General features: G+C 42.0%; 1 protein-coding gene across 1 annotated transcript in view; it reads left to right on the top strand.

Moving 5' to 3' along the window:
* The window catches only part of usp43a (ubiquitin specific peptidase 43a), a 119,804-nt gene that overhangs the window by 88,448 nt on the left and 8,877 nt on the right, over window positions 1-22,479 (top strand). The window contains exons 11-14 of the mRNA XM_020654153.3: window positions 295-424; window positions 9,734-9,853; window positions 17,497-17,734; window positions 20,298-20,456. Coding sequence (XP_020509809.2) covers window positions 295-424; window positions 9,734-9,853; window positions 17,497-17,734; window positions 20,298-20,456 — 647 coding nt within the window. The remainder of the gene's footprint in view (window positions 1-294; window positions 425-9,733; window positions 9,854-17,496; window positions 17,735-20,297; window positions 20,457-22,479) is intronic.

Below are 22,479 nucleotides of genomic sequence, written 5' to 3'. Positions count from 1 at the left end.
AACACACACACACACATGAACACACACACACAAACATGGACACACACATGAACATACACACACACACAGACACACACACACACACACACACACACAGGAACACAGGGTACTGAATCATCTTTACAATGTTTGGATCAGAGGTGGCCGATGCTGTGTGTTCAAATGTGTGTGTGTGTGTGTGTGTGTGTGTGTGTGTGTGTGTGTGTGTGTGTGTGTGTGTGTGTGTGTGTGTGTGTGTGTGTGTGTGTGTGTGTGTGTGTGTGTGTGTGTGTGTGTGTGTGTGTGTGTGTTCAGTCTGTTCGGCAGCATCCAGGAGGAGGTGGTGAAGGATGCAGAGAGTGTGAGGAACCAGCAGCAGCAGCACCTGCAGCAGCACAACTGTACCCTGGATGAATGCTTCCAGCTGTATACCAAAGAAGAACAGGTGAGACACTCACCCCGCTCGCTCTCGCTCTCCCCCTCGGCAACACAACATCCAACCAGCTTGTGTGTCGAGCAGTCTTCCCCTTCCTAAGACTCTGGATTTTCTTTTCTGTGTAGAGTTCTGCATGTGTGAGAAACAAGACTTGTTGAGACTTTTTAGGGTCAGTTCTTTCTCAGGGTGAGCGGCTCCAGCATTTGATAAACAGCCTCACTAGATCCACTCCCTCCGCTTCTTTTGCCAAAGTTTTTCACAACAGTTGGGGCAGCTGAGGTTACCAACACGTTTCTTTTTACCCAACAAGTGAATCAGATATGGATAAAGCTGAGTCTCTGCTGTCTCAAGTTTTCAGCCCTTCCCCGCTCCTCAACACTTTCTTCCTGTTTGAACGTCCTCCATGTGAGCCGGCTGTCGGAAACAGGGTCCCTCATTGTTAGATCTCCCCCCCTGCTGCATGCTGCTGTAACACAGTCCTCTCACAGGCTGATGGATGAATATCCTGATGAATGTCAGCAGTCCTGAGAAGAGCTCAAAGATTCCTCTGATGTTTCAACACTTCTTTGAATTCATCCCAAAAGTTGAAGAGCTTTGTTCACTCACATCGAGGCAGCCGGAAACCAAAGTGTTGTAAATCATCAGTTTCACCTTGTTGATGCTTTTCATTGTCCCCGATTTGCAGAGTCGAACCTGACTCGTCAGATTTTGCCTATAGTCGAACTTTTTTTGCTCATTGATCTACATTCTTTGAGTTTAGACACATCATTCAACTATTTTTTCTTTTAGACTTGGAATAACAATTTATTCTATGACAGGACGTCATAGAATCGTCATTGTTTTTCTCACTCATTAAAGGCTTTATATGCGATTTTTTGATCCATTTTTTGGCCCTTGAGCACCAACATGAAACCAAAACAACTCGCGCTGCATTGTTGTGTTAGTATGCTAATGCTAGCGATCTTTATTATGCTGGTATCTTCACACTGCATGTAAATTTACCTGAAATGAGCGTGATCTAGAAACACAGTTAAGCAGTGAGTACAGTATGGGAGGGGAGGAGCCAGCCGGCCATCCTGGCGATGTAAACAAATTGAAGATAGGACTATGAAAACTCTGAAAGCATCACAGACAGTGGGACTCGGGTGTTACACCCATTGTAGACAGTCATGACTCACAGAGTTATTTTCAGAGGATATACTTGATTTCTATTATATTTAAGTGTGAAAAATCACATATAAAGCCTTTAAGTCTGCATTAATGTGACCTCATAGCCATATTAACCACAGCCAATACTGCAAGAACACACACTCTGACGGCCCAGTGTGTGCGGGTCAGACAAACAAACGTCTTCCTGAATTCTCCTGATCCTTGGCTCCTGTCACACAAGTGTTTTGGCCTGCAGTGCAAGTGTCAGTCCCATTTTCCACACGATACAGACACCATTTCTGCACCATCCGCCCACATTTTTGTAAATAGCAAATGAACCCTTTGGGCTTGTTGGTCTTATTTAGGTTCGGTAAACCGATAGTGCAGTGCTTCATCTTCATCTTCAGGATGCAGAAAGCCACTGCGCCAGAGACCAACTAATATCTGGTCTAAAGTCGAAAGACTGGCAAAGTATGTTCCTCCTATTAAAAGAGAAAGTTTGCTTGTTACACACAGAGAGACACAGCAGCGCTAAACCCCTGATACATTTGAATTGAGTTTATTTTATAAGTGACAGCGGGTGGCAGACGGTCTCCTGATATTCATTCAACCTTTATTTATACTCGAAAGATCATTGAGGGCCAACCCTCATTTACAATGACATCGAGTCATTACAGAAATAATTAGAAAACAGACATTAAATCAAAAAGAAAAACAGGGGACAGATAATACAAGACTGCTACAATCAGTCTACAAAAGTCTAAAAGCGAGATGCCTGGAGCGCTAGCTCTCGTAGCCCCAGAGCTGCATGGCATCCCGGGGCTGCAGCCACGGACCCACACTTGGCTCTCGTCCCCGATGTCAAAATCCCGGTGGGACTTGCTTTATCTCCACGTTTCAGTAACATTGAAGTTATGCTGTGTCTTTCAACGATACAACTTCCCTATCTAAACATAACTTTCTGATCCTAGCTGTCTCTTTTACTCTCTCCCGTAAATAAACAGATCCACAGCGCCCCTACAGGCCTGGAGCACTTCCGTTTAAGGCTGAACTTCTGTGTTTGCTGTTGTTTTCTGGTTGTGTGTGTTTTGATTTAAGTTTTTGTCACTGTACTTGCAGCGTGTTTGATGCTTATGCAGTTGTTTTGCCTATTTGCAGCGCGTTTGTTTCTTTTGCAGCGCGTTTGTGTCTTGCATTTATCTTGGTAGTTTGCATTTGCTTTTGAATGTGCAGCGTTTCTATATGTGCTGCGCGTTTTTCTTAATGTATGTCGTTTCATCAGTTGCTGAGCGTTTGACCCCTACCGGCCACCGTACGGTTGGCTGTGGAAACACAAGTGAGATCATGGTTTACTGTACCAAACTGTACCGAAACCAAACCGGACTGCTTGGTGGAAACGGGAGCTTATGAGAAAAGGATTTATTCAAAACATGACCGTGTGTAACTTGACAGTGAGCCAGTTAGGGGGAGATGTGCAGCACCTCACTGAGCACACAACTTGCATGTTTCGTTGTGACTGCAGGTTGATTATTCACACTTAACAAGTGTTGGGATTATTCAGAGCCTGACTTTTGATCCGTATCAACTACTAGCGACTGAATGGAGCCAGTGGGGGTTGAAGAGAGGTCTAATTAGTAGCCTTTGTGAAACACTGACAGGCTCACCTGCTGCGTGTCTGATGCTTCAGATCCTGCGGTAGCCTGTAAGCTGAGGCGTAAACAACCAAAGCGGCTCAGCTCTAATGAAGCAGCTGCGGTTCAGTTATTGTGAATTCACTGTTTTCTTTCTCATCTGGAGTGATCTGGCTAAGCGTGCATGCAGATGTTTACAGAGATCAATCAATTGGAGACAGATTACCCGTGGGTGTCATCAGGGTGGATTGTGATCGGCCTGATTTTTTGATAATGACAAGCGGATTCACTGAGAATGGATTGCAGCTGCTAACTCCTCCAAAAATGACACACCCTTTTGTTCCCACTATCTGCTCCATCTCAAGGTCAAATTCACAAAGCATATAGCGCTTATCATGTTCAGCCCAAAGAAATTGTCCTGCTTCGTGCAGTTTGCTCTTATTGTGCCTCTGAATGTGGAGACACTTGTTTTACTCTTTTTATTGAGAGGCCAGACTTGAAAAATAGGATGTGATCTAAGACGTTTAAAACAAAGCTTCCTCCCTGACTGGACAAAGCATGGACAACTTGCATAACATAACATTTAAGTGTGTGCAAACAGAAACAGCTCCCTGAGACACGGTTTGTTCTGCAGTGTGTGGTGCATTTAATCCTTTGTATGCTAAGACGGAGGTCTTTTTCACTCATTTGCACAAGTTTAGCAGACGCTTAAAGCAGTGCAATCCTTTTGTGATAGATCAAAGCTACTCCGACTACAAATGTACTACACACAAAAATCCAAAAGAGTTCCAGTTTAAAGACTTAATTGTTCTAAGGTCGGATTTACTGCAAAAATGAATTACACAGAAGTCCGATCTGTAACTTCTAAATATAAACTCTTCAGGCCATGAAAGTGTAAACTAAAGGATGGACATTTTATTATATGGACAGATCTTATCATGTCGGTGAGATGAAAAGACTTTGGGAGTTTTTTTGATTGGCTTTATGCTATTTTTTAACAATATGTTTAGGAATGATAAAATTGTACGGGTGCAGAGTAGGGCTGTCACTTTTCCAAAAAAACGAGTTCCACTAATGAGAACATGACAAGGTAATGTTCAGTTCCCAGACACAAAACATTTTCAGTCCTTCATTTTATGTAGCAATAATGTGCTTAAAACTGCATTCCCCATCACCTCAAGTCTCTCAACTTGATCGGGATCAATTGGAGCTTTTACAATATTACCCTCTGAAGAGAACACCCTGTCAGACGTTCCTGGTACACACAAATGTCTGCGAGCCAGCTTGGAGAGTTTCTGGTATCTCACGCACCCTGTGCAGAGAGAGGAACCTCCCTCATGAGTCTGCATCTCCTGATTTGCATCTCTGTGGCTTTTTGCCACAACATTACTGTCTTTATTTACTAAGTCAAGAGTGCATGCAATGTTCTAATTATGCTGAGAGTGTCGTCTGCTGGATCAAACTGCAATTTACTTCAGACGGCCTGATGCACTGATAGAGTGTATTTTATATTTGAAAAGTTTATTACAGTTTGAATGTGAACTCCCCCCCCCCCCCCCCCCCAGGTTCGAATGAATTAGAAGTGAGGAGGACTTGATGCTGACGTGGGTACTGTTATCCTCCACCAGGAGGTTTAGATGTTTCATCACGTCTGTGTGAGTTTGCCTCATTAGTGAATTTTAAGGCTAAGGCTTAAGGCTTGAGGGCTTATATCTTAATCCTCCAAGTACCCACTGACCACAGGGGGTCTGCTGCACCCTCACTGGCTCACTGTACATCAGTTGACTCGATTTCTGTTCTTATCAGATCATTCAAGGTACCTGGGTGAAGGCTGCTTAAATAATTTAGAAGACTCTAACAAGACAGAGGGCCTACTCGATGAAGTATTGTGTTGTGTTTGCACACACTAAACCTGTGCAAATGAGTCAAAAAGACACAAACGACGTGCAAAGGGTTAAACGCACTCCTAACTGCACTGCAAAACAAACAGCATTGCCGTGCGTAGCTGCTGTATGCAAGTATTTAAATTAGCCATAATGTATTCATTAGGGGGAAAACTGCCTCATTTCAATGCAAGTCACTTTCTTTGCAAAAAAGATCTGATTCACAAACGACGTTGCTTATAGCTGAGAGTTGGTGGAAACTGCGCCATAGTGTGTACGCATATGTGATGTCACACCCACCTTTCCAGTGATCAATACAAAAAAAAACTAAGACCACTACTATTACTATACAATCTTGGTTTAAAGCGGTGTGTGGCTGGGAGTGGCTTGACGAATCAGATGTGGACACATTGTCTTCTAGATCAAGGGAGGGAGCTCTCTTTTCAACGGTGAAACTTGTATCACATTTTTCAAAATCTGGCCTTGAAACAAACTGGAAAGAGTGTCCCCTCCCTTCCTCGCTCACTATCTACTGCATATGTGCACACAATGAATGAATGGAGTATCCAGTAGCAACACAAGAGCAAACTGCAGGAGCAAACTATAAGCAGTTTTTGGTGCGATTAGCGTATCCTAATTCATTCTTTGTGATGTCACACCCTCGCCCAGACTTTTCATTCACCTCTGAAAGTTGACTAAAAATGAGAAAAGTGTTTTTTTTAAGTTTCCAGTGGCATGTTTCTACTTTGTCATCCAATTCAAGTGCAACAGCCACTCCAGCTCGTTCAATAAGAGGTGAAGTCTAAAATAAAGTCACTGAAGGAGAAAGAACAAAGTGTTTACCACATGGATTGGGAGTTTTTCCCACCATGTCCCTGTGATAATAACACGGCACGCAATTCATCCACGACAAACCTTTCAGTCAATAATGATCTCCCTAATCTGTGGTGTTGTCTTGGCTCTCCAGCTTCTTATCACACACAATCAATTCTTCACACGTACGTGCGCAGACCTTCACAATAGATATCTCTGGAATGAAACTTTCAGCTGAAAATGATTTCTTTGAACAGTCAATCTTCACGTCTTCTCTGCCTGAGGCTTTGTTAAGGCTTCACCACAACAAAAGTGTATTGTGTCCCAAACTATGACACCACTGGAGGCCGGATTTGAATACATACAGCTCTTGTGGGGACATTATTTTGAATTCTACAGAAATCTTTGTTTTGTAAGAAAAGTATCTTGATCATTATTTTGTATTGAACTTGTGCTCACCAGATAAATGTTCTACTTTTTGGCACTCCATTGGCTCTGTGTTAAAGGTAGAGTCTGCAGCTTGTAAACAACCTTCAAATTAGTCATGTCCCGGTGCGGACCATAATATGGAAGTTAGTCTGGTAGCTGGAGAGGTGCCAGGGCACTTCCCGAGTACTGCCGAGGTGCCCTTGAGCAAGGCACTGAAACCTCAGCTGCTACTACGCGCTCCATGTGTAGCAACCCCACTCTGACGTCTCTCTATTAATCCATGTCCACAGGTCCTGTGTGTGTTTGTGTATGTGTGTATTTTGGGTCGATGTGTCTCTCAGTAACAGAGTGTAAAATCAGAATTTCCGTCAAGTATTTAGAACAATTTAAAAAAACATATTTCCTGCCCAGTTTAAAAATAAGTAGTTATTCCTCTTTTGTTTAATTTGTGTGTAAAAACCTTTAAAAACTCTGCTTCAGCGTCTGTAAAACTGTGTTTATCACATAATTCCATTGCACAGGTCTGACGCAGACACATGCATATGCCTTGAGTAATAACCTCAGACAGCACAACAAATGAAGAGCTGATAGAAGCTGAAGAAACTCCACTGTAGAGTCAGATTTTATTCAATCTTAGAGACACAGTAAATATCACAGAATCCAAGATTTCACTGAATAGGAAGCTTGGGTATTTCTGGAAAAGAGCTCTTGGTTCTTTGTCAAAAGTTGATAGTTTGGTTTTAGTTTGATATAAATTAAAAAGAAAAGTTTGAGCTTGAGCATCAAACTCTTAGCTGAAACTATTAAACAGTTTTATAATAGTAGGTTGAAGTTGAAAGCCAGGAACATAAGTTAGTATTTAAATGTTAAATCTGAAACCTCCCTGCTGGTGTAATTGCAAGCATTTCAGTGTCAACATACAGATCAGTTCTTTGTGGAACAGGGTTTCTATTCAGTCGGAAAGCTGTGACGTTATAATTAAAGTCCCATTTCGTTCCAAGCTTCAGCGTCAAGCTCCCTGAACAAAAAACCTGCTGTAATTATCTTTAAGTGAACATCAGAACAAAAGCCTCAAAGATGACCGACTGCTGAAAAAATCAGTGTACAATGTCTTCTGAAAAGAAGTGTGATGATGACTAATCTGTACCATACTCAGTGTAAACACATGGATTTGTTTGCCTGTCAGTACGTATATGAACTGTGGAGGAGCAACACAATCCCACTGAACAGTTTCAGAACACTGATGTGCGGCTGTAACGAGACAAAAGGAGCCTTATGGATTTTTTTTATCAAAATGCATTTTTTCTCCCTTGAACCTCTTTGTATATGAAGTGGAAGGGGCTACAAACACCTGCTAATGCAACAATTAAACCTCAGACTGTATAAATGTGGACGTAAATAGATTGCAGTTGCCAGTGGCCTAGTGGTTGGTTTGCGCTCGCGCTCCAGAGGCTGTTGTCCTTTGGGAGGGCGGCCCGGGGGTTCGAGTCTGAACCAGTAGGTCATTCCTCGCTCTCTCTCTTCCTGATTTCTGACTCTATCCACTGTCCTGTCTCTCCATTAAGGCATGGAAAGCACACAAATAAATCTTTAAAAACGCCCCATTAATGGAGGCTATAGATCTCCAAGCGAAGGGCCCAGGTTCAAATCCATAAATTTAAAAAAATTTAAACATTACTGGGAAATTCATACAAAGGTATTTTGGTAAAAACAAGTGTGAAGGCAGTTGGATTTTATCGATGAAAATGATTAAATTTACGTTCATTTTTTAAAAGAATATCACTTTTTTCATGTGGGTCCCTGGGGGTGGGCTCAGCTTTTCTTAGATACAAGTTGGGGGGGCTCCAAAGAGAAAAAAAAGGTTGAGAACCACTGGCGTTAAGCATAAGCCTCTTCTGCTGTAATTATGTTTTAGTAAATGACACACCGGTGTTAGATAATACAATTTCATTTCCTGATCTCTTTTCATTAAACACAATCTACAAATATTTTTTGGAAAGAAGCCAGGAGGCTCATGAAGGGGACAATTAGTTATTTTAAAACCCTGCCTGTAACCATAGCAACAGTAGATTTTAGGATTTTTACCATGAGGCAATAAAACGAGGTGTAGACTAAGGTTAAGTGACAATTAGTTCATGCAGGAGATTCCTGAACCTTTGCACGCTTATGGAGTCAAACCAGTGAACCAGTGGGTGAAAAAAAAAACGTCACCTGTATCGGACCCACACTTTACTCACACTTTCCCCTGAATGAGCAGCCAGACAGGGGACTTTAATATGTCCGTCACACTCAGCTGAACCTTGCACCTAATCCTCTAGATTCCTCTACCTTCAGTAAGAAGCCTTTAAGTCCTCAAAGCAAGCAGAAAAAGGTTTCACAGAAATGCAACTTCACTCAGAACCCATGTTAAAAGACTGTTTTCACACTGGGAAGAAAATATCAGAGCCCTCAGGTGTAAAACAGGGCGGCAAAGTTTTGTTCAAAAGCCATCACATTCTCAGGAAAGTTTATTGTAACAAAAACACTCCCTCCCGCCCACTAAGCTCTGCCAATGAAAGGCGTCTGATCCAACCTTCACAACAGGGTCCTAAGTCTCTGACTAGACTCTTCTCCTCTGTCGCCCCCCGGTGGTGGAATGAACTTCCAAACTCCATTCAATCTGCAGAGTCCCTCTGCACCTTTAAGTGAAAGCTAAAGACCCAGCTCTTTCATGAATATCTACTAAGTTAATGGTGATGGTCTCCATATTATTGATGATGATGATGGTAATGACGATGGTTTTTGTTTGATAACGACGTTCTATACTGATTAGAGCTCTCAAGAACTGCCGTCAATGTTGTGCTTTGTCTCTGGTCGCTTCCTGTCAGCACCTGTGTGTCCAATCGGATTCAAAGCTGATCGTTTGGTCTTACTGACATTGTTCTCTTTTTTTCTAGGTCCTTGCTTGAGTTGTACTTACTCTCTGATGTACGTCGCTTTGGATAAAAGCGTCTGCTAAGTGAATTGTAGAATTGTAGGAGTCTGACCTCACAGGGATATGATCATGGAGGCATCTCCAATATTGATCCTAGTTTGAGCACGTTTCTGCTCGTGGAGCTTATTAGAAACATGCAGAGGCTTTTTAGATCGGGTACAATCACTTCTATCTGAACCAGTTCTCTTGCCCGCTTCCATCGCTGCAACACCTGTTGGTTTGACCTGATAACTGGTCTCATATCTGGCAAACCGAGGGGCGTCCAAAACGGCCGTGTGGGGTTGCCTTAAAACTGCCTATCTTCTCTGGTTCCAAACAAATCCAGAGCATTCAGGACCAGAAAACATATACACATCACCACAGTTTGTTTTTACCTGTACACTATCAGAGTTTAATATTCTGTTATCCTGACTATCTTACCACCCCTGTGTGACCCCAGCTCGCCCCAGATGATGCCTGGAAGTGTCCGCACTGTAAGCAGCTGCAGCAGGGCATGGTGAAGATGAGCCTGTGGACGCTGCCCGACATCCTCATCCTCCACCTCAAGCGCTTCCGGCAGGTGAGTGATTTGGAAACTCAATTTGTTTATCTCGTAATGCTTTAATCAACATTTTTTTAATTAAGAACAGATCAAATGACCATGATCAAATGTGAATAATGTGAAAATGAACAGACAGGAAATTGTCTCCCGAGTCCTGTACTCGGCTCTTCAGAGCGTTTACGACTGTGTGATCACTGTGTGGAACAAACACATTAATACAGTATTAACACATTAAAACAATATTTCAGAATTTGGTTTTTCTAACTCTAATATGTGTCCCTAGTCTATCTACAAACCCCCCAATTATGAGAAAAGTCCATCCTCTCCATCTTCTGCCTGCTTCACTTTTCAGAAAATGTGTGCTCAAACAGGACGTTTGGACATTTTCCCTTTATGACATCACAAAGGGCAGTAGCCCTTCCCCCAGGTGGGTGACACTCCCACAGCTAGGTGTTTGTTTTGCCCTCTGAGTCTGCCTTCTCACCGTAAAAAACAGGACATGGAGCAAGAAAGCCCGAGACACCCAAGCCCTTCCAGAGAGGGGGCGTGATCAGACACAGCTCATTTACATATTTAAAGGTACAGACACAGAAACAGCCTGTTCTGAGCAGGGCTGAAATAGAGGGGTTCAAATACAGGATCAGAGTGGATTTAGAACAAGAAACTTCACACACATGTTTTGAGGAGCTCTGAGACTTATTTAAACTTGTTGAAGAGGAGGAGGATATGTGACCTTTAAATGCCAGAGAAGGAGACTGCAGAGTCTGAAGTGGTAGCAAGGAGATCATTAAACCATTTTTTTAAAAAGTGAAAATCCATTGCAATTACTACAGTTTAAAAGATTGGCATAGTTTGGAGCTAGTTGGTTAGAAACATCAAGAGTCAGTCCCTTCACCTTTTGTTTGGCTCATCCACAGCATCCTTTGTGAATAACAAAGAGGAGCTCTGTGAGTCTACTTGCTGAAAGGGCTTTCTGCCTCAATAAAAACAGGTTTTTATGCAGAACACTGAATCCATTTGATATGTTCAGAGCCAGATGCAGAGGAGAATCCCATTCATCACAAAGCTCCGACCTCTCCTTTAAGACAGGAAGTTTATTGTGCATGAGTGGCTTGCTCAATCTCAGCACTTTTACTCCGTCTGCTTTCTATTTATTGAGTCTGGACGATGCCGCAATCACCATTTTGCCGGATTCCTTTCATCTGTGGCTTCATGTGCTAAGTGGGTCCATGCTTTTTATTCATGCTGCTCAATTCATGAAGCAAAAGAGAAATTCCTTTATGGCTTTATGTCCCTATAATTTGTTAGAATTCTTACATTAGGATGACCTGGAACTGAAAGTACAACATCAGGACACTATGCATTTCAGATTCTTACCCTGACTATACTGTGAGAAGAAAGTAGACTCTGGGAAACTGTCATCAAACTTTGTTACATGAAAGTTATGTATATTGCAACTATACCTGAAACAAAACAAAGATTATACAGATAACAAATCATGTTTATACCTTAAATATTATCTCATATTTATCACAGAAAAAAACTACTACTTTGATTTTGTTTTTTTATTAAAGGAGCAATATGTAACTCTGACCCCTAGTGTTTAAAACGGGTACTGCAGTCCAAATTCAAAACATTGTAGAGAGCTGTCTCCCCCCGCCCCCTCCTCCCTAGAGTAAATGCTCACGCAGGTTGCCATGTGGTGGGCACTGAAGCTTCAGTGTTTATCCAGCTCTGCATGGGTCTGTAAACCTTTCTGTGTTCTAACCTCTCTCCATTTTTCAAAAGCATCTCCAATATTGATCCTAGTTTGAGCACGTTTCTGCTCGTGGAGCTTATTAGAAACATGCAGAGGCTTTTTAGGTCGGGTACAATCACTTCTATCTGAACCACTTCTCTCGCCCGCTTCCATCACTGCAACACCTGTTGACCTGATAACTGCTCTCACATCTGGCAAACCAAGGGGCGTCCAAAACAGCCGTGGGGGGGTCGCCTTAAAACCGCCTACCTGCTCTGGTCCAAACAAATCCAGAGGACCATTTAGGACCAGAATCTAAAGTTAGAAGGAGGACATACTGGCTGCTTCATTGTTGTCAGAGAAGCCAGCACTTCAACATAGCATGTTTCCTTAATGTCTGATCATCACTTTATCATTTCAGTCACTACATATCTTACAGATTAGTCATTTGATATGTCTATAGTTTAACTTGAGGACTAAATTCTCAGACAATTCCAATCAGAAACAACATTAAATGCATTATTGCTATAAGTCTTCAGAGAGTGAGGTTGTGTTTCTCTCTTTGTCACTTAATTACTGTACCTGGTAGATAATACCATTCAATTTTGCTTTACTGAAAGGAACATTTTGTAAAGGCCTGAGGTTAGCCGACAACAAGTGGTGGTGGTGATGATGATGTATCATCATGGCTAATTGGAGGTTTCACAGCTGCTGACATGGCTGTACCTCCTGTCAAAAACTGCATCAGTAGAAAACTACATATAAGCAAACACTCTGATATTACATATTTTGTGGATATTTAGTTTTTAGTGAGAAAAGTGGGAAGAAAGAATGCAACAATGAAAGGAGAGTCACAATTCTGTCCAGTTTGATGGAATTGTCCACATCAAAATAAAACCCTTCTCTGCACTCCTGCTTCCTCTTTAGAGGCTCGGACCTGTGGTACACTAATTATCCAAACATTTGAAGCAGGGCTAGAGATCCCTTATGTCTGCATGTATTATTTAAGACCTGAATCTGTCAACATCCAGGCTCGTTGAGTGAATTTTGATCAGGCCAGGCATCATGACATCGCAAAGCTTTTTAACGAGCCCTGTGACCTCGGATAAGGGGATTTGAAAGTCAAGAGTTGATCCCCTCGTTCCCACACTTTACCGGTAACAAGTTTGTCTCCGCCCGGAGCTACGAGAGCAAGCATACACTCCCACTCGGTGTTGCAACTGCCTTTCATGGATCATAACACTGGTGAGATGAGATTTATTAAAATAAATGGCTCGGTTTGTGTAGAGAGCTCCTGCCAGACTGCAGCAAGGTAAGCAGACAGTAGTATATTTTTTACCTGCAGCGCGCCAGACGCTCATGGCTTCCATCCAAGACGCACGTTAAAATGCCTTTCACTGCTGCATCCTTCATAGAGGGCATGACTCCAATGATAGGACTTAAATGCACAGTCGTATATGCTGCTACACCACTTCCTGTCAAACTGAAGTATTTTGAGGTGAAGCCTCCACATAAGCTGCATTTTCTCCATTCAAATTCCAAACACGTCGTTCATTCAAACTGGAAAAGTGGCTACCTTAAGGAAAACAGAGGAAGACAGATCAATGTCTCACTAGGTAAAGCGTTTTTTTATTTTTGTTCACAGGAAGGAAACAGCTTCTTCTTCTGCTGCTTGTGACTAATCAGAGTGGTAGGACAGCGCTGCGCATGTGAAATATGGTTTTATTCTGAGTTAATAATTAATGCATGTAGACACAAGTCATGATAGGATCCCTTTATTTATGATCCATACAGGGAAGTCCAACTCCTCAATCAGATTAATTGTAATGAGATTGCATGGCTACTGTTTGCATGATGCCAGGCTGGTCCAAGAATTTAGTGCAATGCATCAACAAGCAGGGTTAGCACGATGCTAGACTTTAAAGGATTTATTTTTTGGCTCGTGGCTAGAGTAAGAAATCAGGGAAAGAGAGAGTGGGCAATGACATGCAGGAAAATTAGCCACAGGTTGGATTCCAACCTGGCCTGCCCGCTGGGAGGACTTTAGCCTCCATACATGGGGCATGCACACCAACAACTACAGTAGGCTGACGTCACCCCTACCAGATTTTAAAACTTCAATACAATTCTAGGAAAAATCAAATGATTTTGTGTCAATACCAAGGCATTCAAATACAAGTCCTTGACATGTAATATTGAATAATATATTGTTATTTAAAACCAAAAAATGCACTACACTACTACACACTGTCTGAATTACACAGGTATGGTGTGCAACATTGCCAACCTAGTAATGCAATTTAAACAATTCTGTCTCTCTTTCCCTCGTGGCTGCTTTTGGTTAAAATATGCCTACAATTCTACAATTCTACAATTTATTTAGCAGATGCTTTTATCCAAAGCGACGTACATCATTGTTATTAAGTACAAAACAAGTAAGGATCTAGGGAGGAGGAAACAACGTCAGGAAGTGCAAACAAACAGCTTAAAGTCTGATCGGACACACAGGTGCTGACAGGAAGTGACCAGAGGTGCAGACAGGAAGTGACCAGAGGCCGAGCACAACATCTAAAGCTGTTCTTGAGAGTTCTAATCTGCATCAAAATAATCCTAAATAACGTTGTCATTATCAAACAAAACAATCATCATCGTCATCAATATCATGTGACTTAAGATTTGTAGTTTTGTTACTTTTTGACACTTTGGATCATTAAAATAAAGTACATTGAATTGTTTTAAAACAAGTATGGAACATTTTGACAACCTCACTGCTGTGCCTGAGTGCAGCTTTTCCAATGTGGTAGCATGGCTGCAGACAGATTTATAAATACAAATACACAGAGGCGGTGCTTCTCAATAGGCAAGGAAGGCATCTGCTTGGGGTCCCAGGCCAGTAGGGGGCCCCCAACGACTGACAAACTTTAAACCCCAGCATTGCCTCAATATGTGCAAATGTGGCAAAGAATAGAATGTCTTTATTGTCATTCTACAATTGTACAACAAAATTATAAAGTTCACGCATACAGTCATCCACAGCTAAAAACAACCCATAATCACTCAGGCAGTAGGAAACCTCCCAAAGGAGGCTCTATCTGATAGCACTTACTCTCAGTGTGCTGTTAAGTGTTGCATGCATTTTGCTCTGAAAACCAAAATCTGTCAATGAAGGAAAATGAAGAAGAATTATCCGTCGGGCAGTGAAAGAGGAAAGAGGAAAACAATAATTAACGCTGGTTGGAGGGGCCCCCAATGAATGTTGCTAACAGACCCTAGAATAGCCACTGCAAATACACCACACTAATAATTTTTGGTTAGAATATATATTAACTACCTCGTGTTATTATTAAATATTGCAGCGTTTCTTCTCAACATGAGACATTTTGTCACAGTAAGAAAAGCGCATTACATTCTGCTTTTTGTGCTTCAGGGTCCAAGTCTATGCCGACTCTCTGTCAGGGCTTACTGGAACACCTGAAAAGAAATGTGGAATCTTTCATGGTATTACTAACACCCGAGCTTCTCCCACTGTGACAAGCCAAAATGTCTGCTGTGAAAAGAGGCTTTTTTAAGCACAAACAATGGGAAAGTGAAACACTGCGTTGCATTCAGTCAAATTATGGCCCATTCTCTGGGATGAACTCCAAAACAGCAGCATCCACAGGCAACTCATTAGCATCCCCACACATACCCTGACAGCTGCTGCCCGTTGGCTTGTTTGGGTTTACACATTTCTCGACCAAAATCACATTTTTAATTGTCCTGCTAGAAATCCATGTTTGTCTAGCTGTAGCTGTCATAATTATTTTGCCGATTTAAAATCCAGACTGCATTAATTCCTGTTAGAGACTGATTAGAGAAGTTCCCGCCCTTTTCATTACAGATTTCCCGCCTTTTGTATAAACAAGGGATGTTAATTTCCCAGTCAGTTAAATGAGAACATTTATTTTTAGCTATTATTTTTCAAAAGAAAAGAAAAATAATAGCTTTGCCTCTCCCTCCATCCTCCCCTCCAATCAAATAACGTTTAAACCAAACCCAAAACCCCGGCTCTAAGCACCTTCTCTCCCTCCCCTTGTCTCTTTCTCTGTATCACTTCTCTCACTTCCTGTATCCCTTCTTACGATGTGTGTCTATTGATGTCTTCGTATTTTGCTGTCTTTATTTGTTTTATTTTAATTATTACTGTATTTTGGAGTCGTTGTCCTGACATTGTCTGTTTGTATTTTTGTGCCTCATTTGTCATGTATATATCACCAGTTTGTCACTTTATTGCACCTAATAAAAATAAATAAATAAATAAAAAATGAGAACATTAATAAAGACTAGTCTTAAAGTATGAAATCACCCCAAATAGAGCTTATTTATTTAGAATTGCCTGCTGGTAAAATATGTTATTTGGTTTGCTGAGTGTGGGTAACGTTAGCAATGTTAGCACCGCCAGCATTTGTCTCTCCTTTCAGGTTAGCATCCACATGTCTGTGCTCAATGTGGTTATTCATTGCTTAAGTAGATATGCCAGTTTAACCTGACACAACCTGCATCGAGACACTGCATGGCGTGCTGCTCTTATGAGATGCTATCCCTTCACTGTCTTTGTTTACATCCAGGCAGTAGAGCCAGAGGAGAAGGCCCATTAGCCGGGGGCTTCACCCAGTCTATGGCTACAGCTACTGCAGGCTGGTTGCAGGTGACTGTGTTATAGTTTAAGCACATCATTGACCAGCATTATGGGCCACAATATCAAAACATTGAAAATATGTTTAACTCACTAGTAAGTCTTAAGCCAACTAGCAAGGGTGTAAGCTACTGTAGGTGTAAGCTAGGATTTCCTCCGAAGGTATGTCTGGTGTACCTGAATCTTGGAGGTGTGTGTGTTTAATAATTTCATTCGATTTGTTTACTAAATCAAATGAAATCAAAAATCTTTTGAATGATAAACATTGTTGTTGTTTTTTTTTTGATTAATGGAAGTCACAATTTCTGTGCACATCCCCTCTGGCTTGTTTTGCTCACCTCAGCCAGGTTCAGACATAGAGACCGTCCAGCTCTTACTGAACAGTCTGATCACAACTGGCTCTGTCATAAGTCATACAACTGTTTCCCAACTTTATCTAGCTGGCACCTTCCACACAGACTTCTGGCTTTTTCCACCTCTGAAATTAGATTTTTAATGTAGCGAAAAAAACAATTTTGCAAGCCGAGGTTGGCTCCAGCTCGACTCTCCCTCTGACCTGTGCTTGATTGGCACAGACCTGCTTCTCTTCACTGCACGTGGCACCAGCCCAGGCTGTCTCCATCTGTCAAACCTTAGTAATCACTACACGGCAGTGCAACCTCACATCCCATACCATGCCAAGCTTCCCCCGCCTGACCATCCACCTGTGATTTCTCTCAGTCTTTTGTAGAGCACTTCAGTCCATCACTCTTTCAGAGACTGTGCAATGGAAATTCCACTAATTTGCATGCACACTCTCCAAGGTTATTGGTTACACACACCTAAACCCCAAGGTGCTGCAAACTGCTGCTGAACTTCTCTTTAGAAACAGTCTGAGCCACTCTCCCTTCACCAGTCAGAGTTGTTTTTTCTTTCTCTGATTTGAACTACAGTAAAAGCAAAAATCCTGTTGTGACATTACTGATGGTGTAAAGCTCAAAAGAGCACAAATACCCTCAAACTCTCCAACTGGTAGGCTACTCCAGTGGATTGTCTTCGATGTGAATTTATTTCAAAACTTTAGAGAGTTGTAAGTGCAAAATGTAAAAAAAAAACAGTGAAAATGGTTGCTTTCTTAGTTCTAGTGATAAATCAACAATCGTTGAATTGTCAAATCCACTCCTCATAACCTCTCCAAATTAAATGTTGTGCTGTTGTCATACCTGAAAAAGCATGAACCATTTTTAAGACTGAGAATTGTTAAAACAGGTCGGTGAGCGGAGGAACAAGCTGTCCACCCTGGTGCGTTTCCCCCTCACTGGTTTGGACATGGCGCCCAACGTGGTGAAGAGGAGTCAGAGTCTGAGGAATGTGAACTCGGGAGCCTGGCCGCCTTCCTGGAAGCAACACCAACAGCCAGCAGACATGACCCTCCCCCACGACTACCTGTATGACCTGTACGCTGTGTGCAACCATCACGGAGGGATGCATGGAGGGCATTACACTGGTATGGAAATGTTAAACCTTATTAGCTGTTTTCACACATGACAGCCAGCCCCTGAAATCTTCAAAAGTTTCTTGTCCCAAGTGAAGTTGTTTAACACAAATCATTCACATGTTGGGGTGCTGGAGGTCTCAAGAGGTAAGACATGAAAGAAAAAAGATGCTGAAATCCAAGGTGGTAAACAAAGTGACAAACTCAGGCACAATAATGATAGTTTTGTTTTTCTTTTTAACAATGCTGCATGTAATTGGACGTAGCCATAGTCAGGGGTGTGTCCAGAACGGTGGCCAGGGGTGACATTGCTCCCACCTCCTGAAATGTGATTGCCAAGCTCAGGTGCCATCCCAAAATCCAAATCAATAATTGGCTATGTGCCTAATCAGAGACTTATTCTGTTTGTTTGCGACGGCCTGCTGATAGATTTTTTTTACGAGTTAATGTAGTTATTTTGTTGTTGTTAGTACTTTCAGTTGTAAAATAATTCTTTAAAGTCATTGCTCTTCCCATTAACTCCAAACTCCAAAGCAAATAATAGAACACACTGTCTAACTTGCAATGGACTTACTTGCCAATAAATGTAATTTTGCAAGTAAGACAGCGTGCAAGAGTGCAATTTTATAAGTACTTCGAGATTTGCTCATATATCTTAGATTATCTGTTGCCAAATTTACTTACAAGTACATACTGTATCATTAGTGGGGATAGAAAAGGTAAAAATTTGAAATTAATTTGAGTGTATGAGTCGATACACCAGGTGGGCCCCCCCAGTCCAAATAGTCTGCACACGCCCCTGGCCCCTGTGAAAAAGAAAGAAAAAGAAAGCTTGGTAACATGCACAGAGTTGGACCAGTCACAGAATATAAAGGTCTTCAACCCACATGCTCTCAGTGAATTTTCTTGATAATGGACTTGTGTCCAGCGCCCACGACCTAAGTTTCAAAGCACTTCTCACCGGAGCTTATTGTTGCTGTGAAAAAAAGTAACTTCAGCTTCCCTCAGTTGTGACTGTAAAGGTCGGGTTTAATAACTCCATGTGCTTAAAGAGTAACTAAACCCTAAAACCACTTTTTTCAACTACAAACCTCTGTATTTGAGTATTAAGTAGTGTTATGGATCAATCCAAGTCCCAATCTCGACATTTGAGTACAAAGTATTGAAATTTGAAATATTGTGTTAGAAATGTGCATAGTGTCTTCCCTTCCGTTTGAAAAACTCTAACGGCTGTGTGGAGTACAGTATGACGTAGGAGTGCATCCCCACGTCACCAAACCTATAAAAGCCTCGTCACCTGACTCGGCGAACTGTAGGGACTCAAGTGTGTGTGTGTATTTGTGTGTGTGGGGCAAACATTGTATCATGTTGCGACTGATAACAGCGCGAAGGAGTGAGTGGGCGAGTTTGAGTAAAATGAGTCAGATAGATTTCTTCTCCACCATTGTTGTTGACAAAGCTGATACCAGAAGTCCCGCCCCTTCTTGATTTTGATTGGTCGGTGAGGGAGAAGTGACACTGACATTGACAGGTGCAGCGGAGTTCCCAAAGTTGAACTGTTTTTATTCTAAGTGCTGTGAGCGCAATGACGAAAAGCAGCTCACGCTAATGGTGTTTTTGCTCTCAGGACGCTGAGCACTGAAAGTGCTGACTGCATTGGTTTTGATGGAAAAATAGGCGCTCGGAGTGTAAAAAGCGCTGTCAACGTACCCAGGCACTATTTCCTTTAGTGTCGCACACATCAGCTCACCATGACTTCACACAATGGGCTGCCTGGAAAAAAAAGTTTAGGTTGACGTCGAGGTGAAAAATGTGTCAAGTTTGCTTTCAACATTGAAGCTCACACTGTGGGGACGTTTTCAGGAGTTGTGCATGTGTGGAAACACATGGGGGGGATGGAAAGACTCTCCAGACACTCTTGGTTTCTTAGTACTCACCACTTCTCCCAACATAGAGTTTAATTAATGAACAGCTAAATAGAATATTTATAAAATGAAAAACAGTATCTCAGTAAAACACACATCCAATTGTTTGCTGGATGAAATGAAATGAAAAATAAGACCCCTTCCTGCAGCTTCAGAGGCTGAGTCTTTCCATTTCTCGTCTTCTATCACATTCTTCCAGAGACCCCAGCAAGTATTCAGGTAATGGGTTCGGCTAGCTGACAGCAGGACGGGCTGATGGATGAGGAATGACTGGATCTTTAATTACAGAACAGGGGGGATGCTTTGTGAACAGCAGCAGCTCTGAAATGCTCGGCATTTACTGTATATATTATGTATTTTTTTCTATATAGCTGAGATTCCTCTTCACTTGACTTTTACATTCATCCTCGCAGTTGCTTGCGTTGCTCACTTAGCTGCAGCATTATGAATCAATAGAAAGGTTTCATAATTTCATTTTGACGGTTTCATGACCTGAAATAAAGGGGCTGAAGGAAAATTCCACCCGCATTCAATGAAATACTTTGTGTGAGTTTTTAAAGCCTTTAGACCGTACATCAAAAACACCTAACTGTGTGTTAATGTTCAAGTTTCCCGTTGCTCATTGTTGTCGTCATTTTTTCCTAACACAGCTTACTGTCGGAACTCGGTGGACGGAGTGTGGTACAGCTACGACGACAGCAGCGTGGACTTGGTGCCCGAGGAGGAAGTCTGCACCAGAGGAGCCTACATCCTCTTCTACCAGAGGCGGAACACCATTCCTCCGTGGTCAGCCAGCTGCTCCGTCAGAGGTATGCTCATCATGGAAGTATCACACACGGGGGAAAAAAAGTACATGAGATGGAAATATTTGTAATCATGTGTTTAATTTGAGCATTAGAGACAAACTGATGCACTGGTTTCAGGAGACGACTGCGACCTTTCTACAGTGTTTTACTAAATTTAGGAGACATGATAAAACCATCATACTGTAAAAGTGTCCCAACTTGTCACCCCTTGTCATCATCAGCTACAAGAGGCGACTGTGGCTCAGTTGGTAGAGTCGGTTTCCTCTCAACTGGAAGCTCGGAGGTTCGATCCTCAGCTCCTACAGCAACATGTCCTTGGGCGAGACACACTGGCCATCCGTACCGTGCCATACTCAAGCACGATTGGCCACTCGGTTGCATTCACATCTCTCGCGGTCCATGCAGCAGTACACATGAATTTTGCCCCAAGTCCTCCTCTCCAAGCACACTCGGGTCCCGGTACCTGAGTGCGGTACGTTTGTGTTCATACTGATCAAATGAACCGGCCTTTGGGGTCAAGCGTACTTGGACCCAAGAACATAAACAACAAGAATATAGAGAATGTAAAATACACAGAACAACAAAAAACAACCCAACAGCAACAAGATACCCAACACACAGATTGAACCCAACCATCACAAGACCCATCCTAATTCAAATTGGGTGTTGTAAATGCCGGCATATAAATCTTAAATTGCTGGAAAAAGTAACGTGTAGATGATCAAACTTTAAGTATTTCCAAACAGTGAAGACTAACTCTGTAGATTCAGCCATCGATTCAGAGTTTGAATCTCTCAGAGAGCTGATGTAAGACTCTAGAGGGATCATTATGTTTTACTTTTGCTCGTACAATCGAATCGAGCTCCTGGAACATAATGATTTTCACGTTCACCTCTCTGAACAAATAGACATTCCACCTGGTTTTTTTGCGTTTTTTTTTTATGATATCACCATGGTTACAGAGGTGCAGCTACATACAGTGAATGGGCAGGGTAATGTGTTTCTATCCCTGCATGTTTGAGTCAAAGCAAATCATGACTCTGCACTGTGCTCAGAGGACTCAGAGGGGACAGCTGAAAAAACTTCTGGAAGTTTTTTATCACATTGTGTGACTTTAATAAGGTGATAACTTCACATTTTGTTCTGCATCTGCTGGTTATCAAGCTTCCAAAAAACTCATTCTCACTAACACAACCTGTTGATTGTGCATCAAAGTCAATCATTCCAAAAACGAGGTGTTAAAATGGAAGAACAGTGTTCTCGCTGTGGTTGAGAGGTTCTTCAATCTGGCCCTGTTGCTTCCATTGGCGTACCAATTTCAATTTTCAGGCTTCCAAAATGTATTTTTTCTTTTTTTTTATGGTTTTAACTTTGGCAGCATCAAATTTTTAACTCCTCAGCCATCCATCCATTTTCTTCCGCTTATCCGAGGTTGTGTCGCAGTAAGTCAACCCAGACTTCCCTCTCCCCAGAGAACGTTTTCCAGCTCCTCCTGGGGGATTCTGAAGCGTCCCCAGGCTAGACGGGATATATAATCCCTACAGCGTATTCTGGGTCTGCAAAACCTCTATCCGAGGTTGTCACACCTCAGTTAGTGAAGACTGTCATTTTACGGCACAACAAATCAAATCCATGCATCTTATTGAATGAAGTCTGTCCTCGATAGAAAGTCTGTTCATAAAGGAGCAAATGTGAATCATTATTAAATCTCTGAAGGTCTTACACCACGAATGTTGAAGCACCTGCAGTCACAAAGTCTCACAGTGGTCCTGTTTTAATTTGTGCTAATGTGGCCACATTCAAATTAGAATATCTTTCTATAGTCCTGTTTGAGTTTTATTCTGCCTGGTCCTACTTCAGCACTCTGTGTTTAATTAATGTACGTCAAGCCTGAACAATACTCAAGACAAACCTTGAGGTGCTCTGACATTCTAAACCTTTACTTCTTGAAGGTTAAATTAAATCTACTTTTCAACAAAATCTATACTTTGAAAAAAGGATTCTGCATATTTTAAAGCCATGTCCC

This window comes from Labrus bergylta, chromosome 1, assembly GCF_963930695.1.
Source record: "Labrus bergylta chromosome 1, fLabBer1.1, whole genome shotgun sequence".
In the NCBI taxonomy this organism is placed as follows: domain Eukaryota; kingdom Metazoa; phylum Chordata; class Actinopteri; order Labriformes; family Labridae; genus Labrus; species Labrus bergylta.
This window is presented reverse-complemented; position numbering and strand designations above follow the sequence as displayed.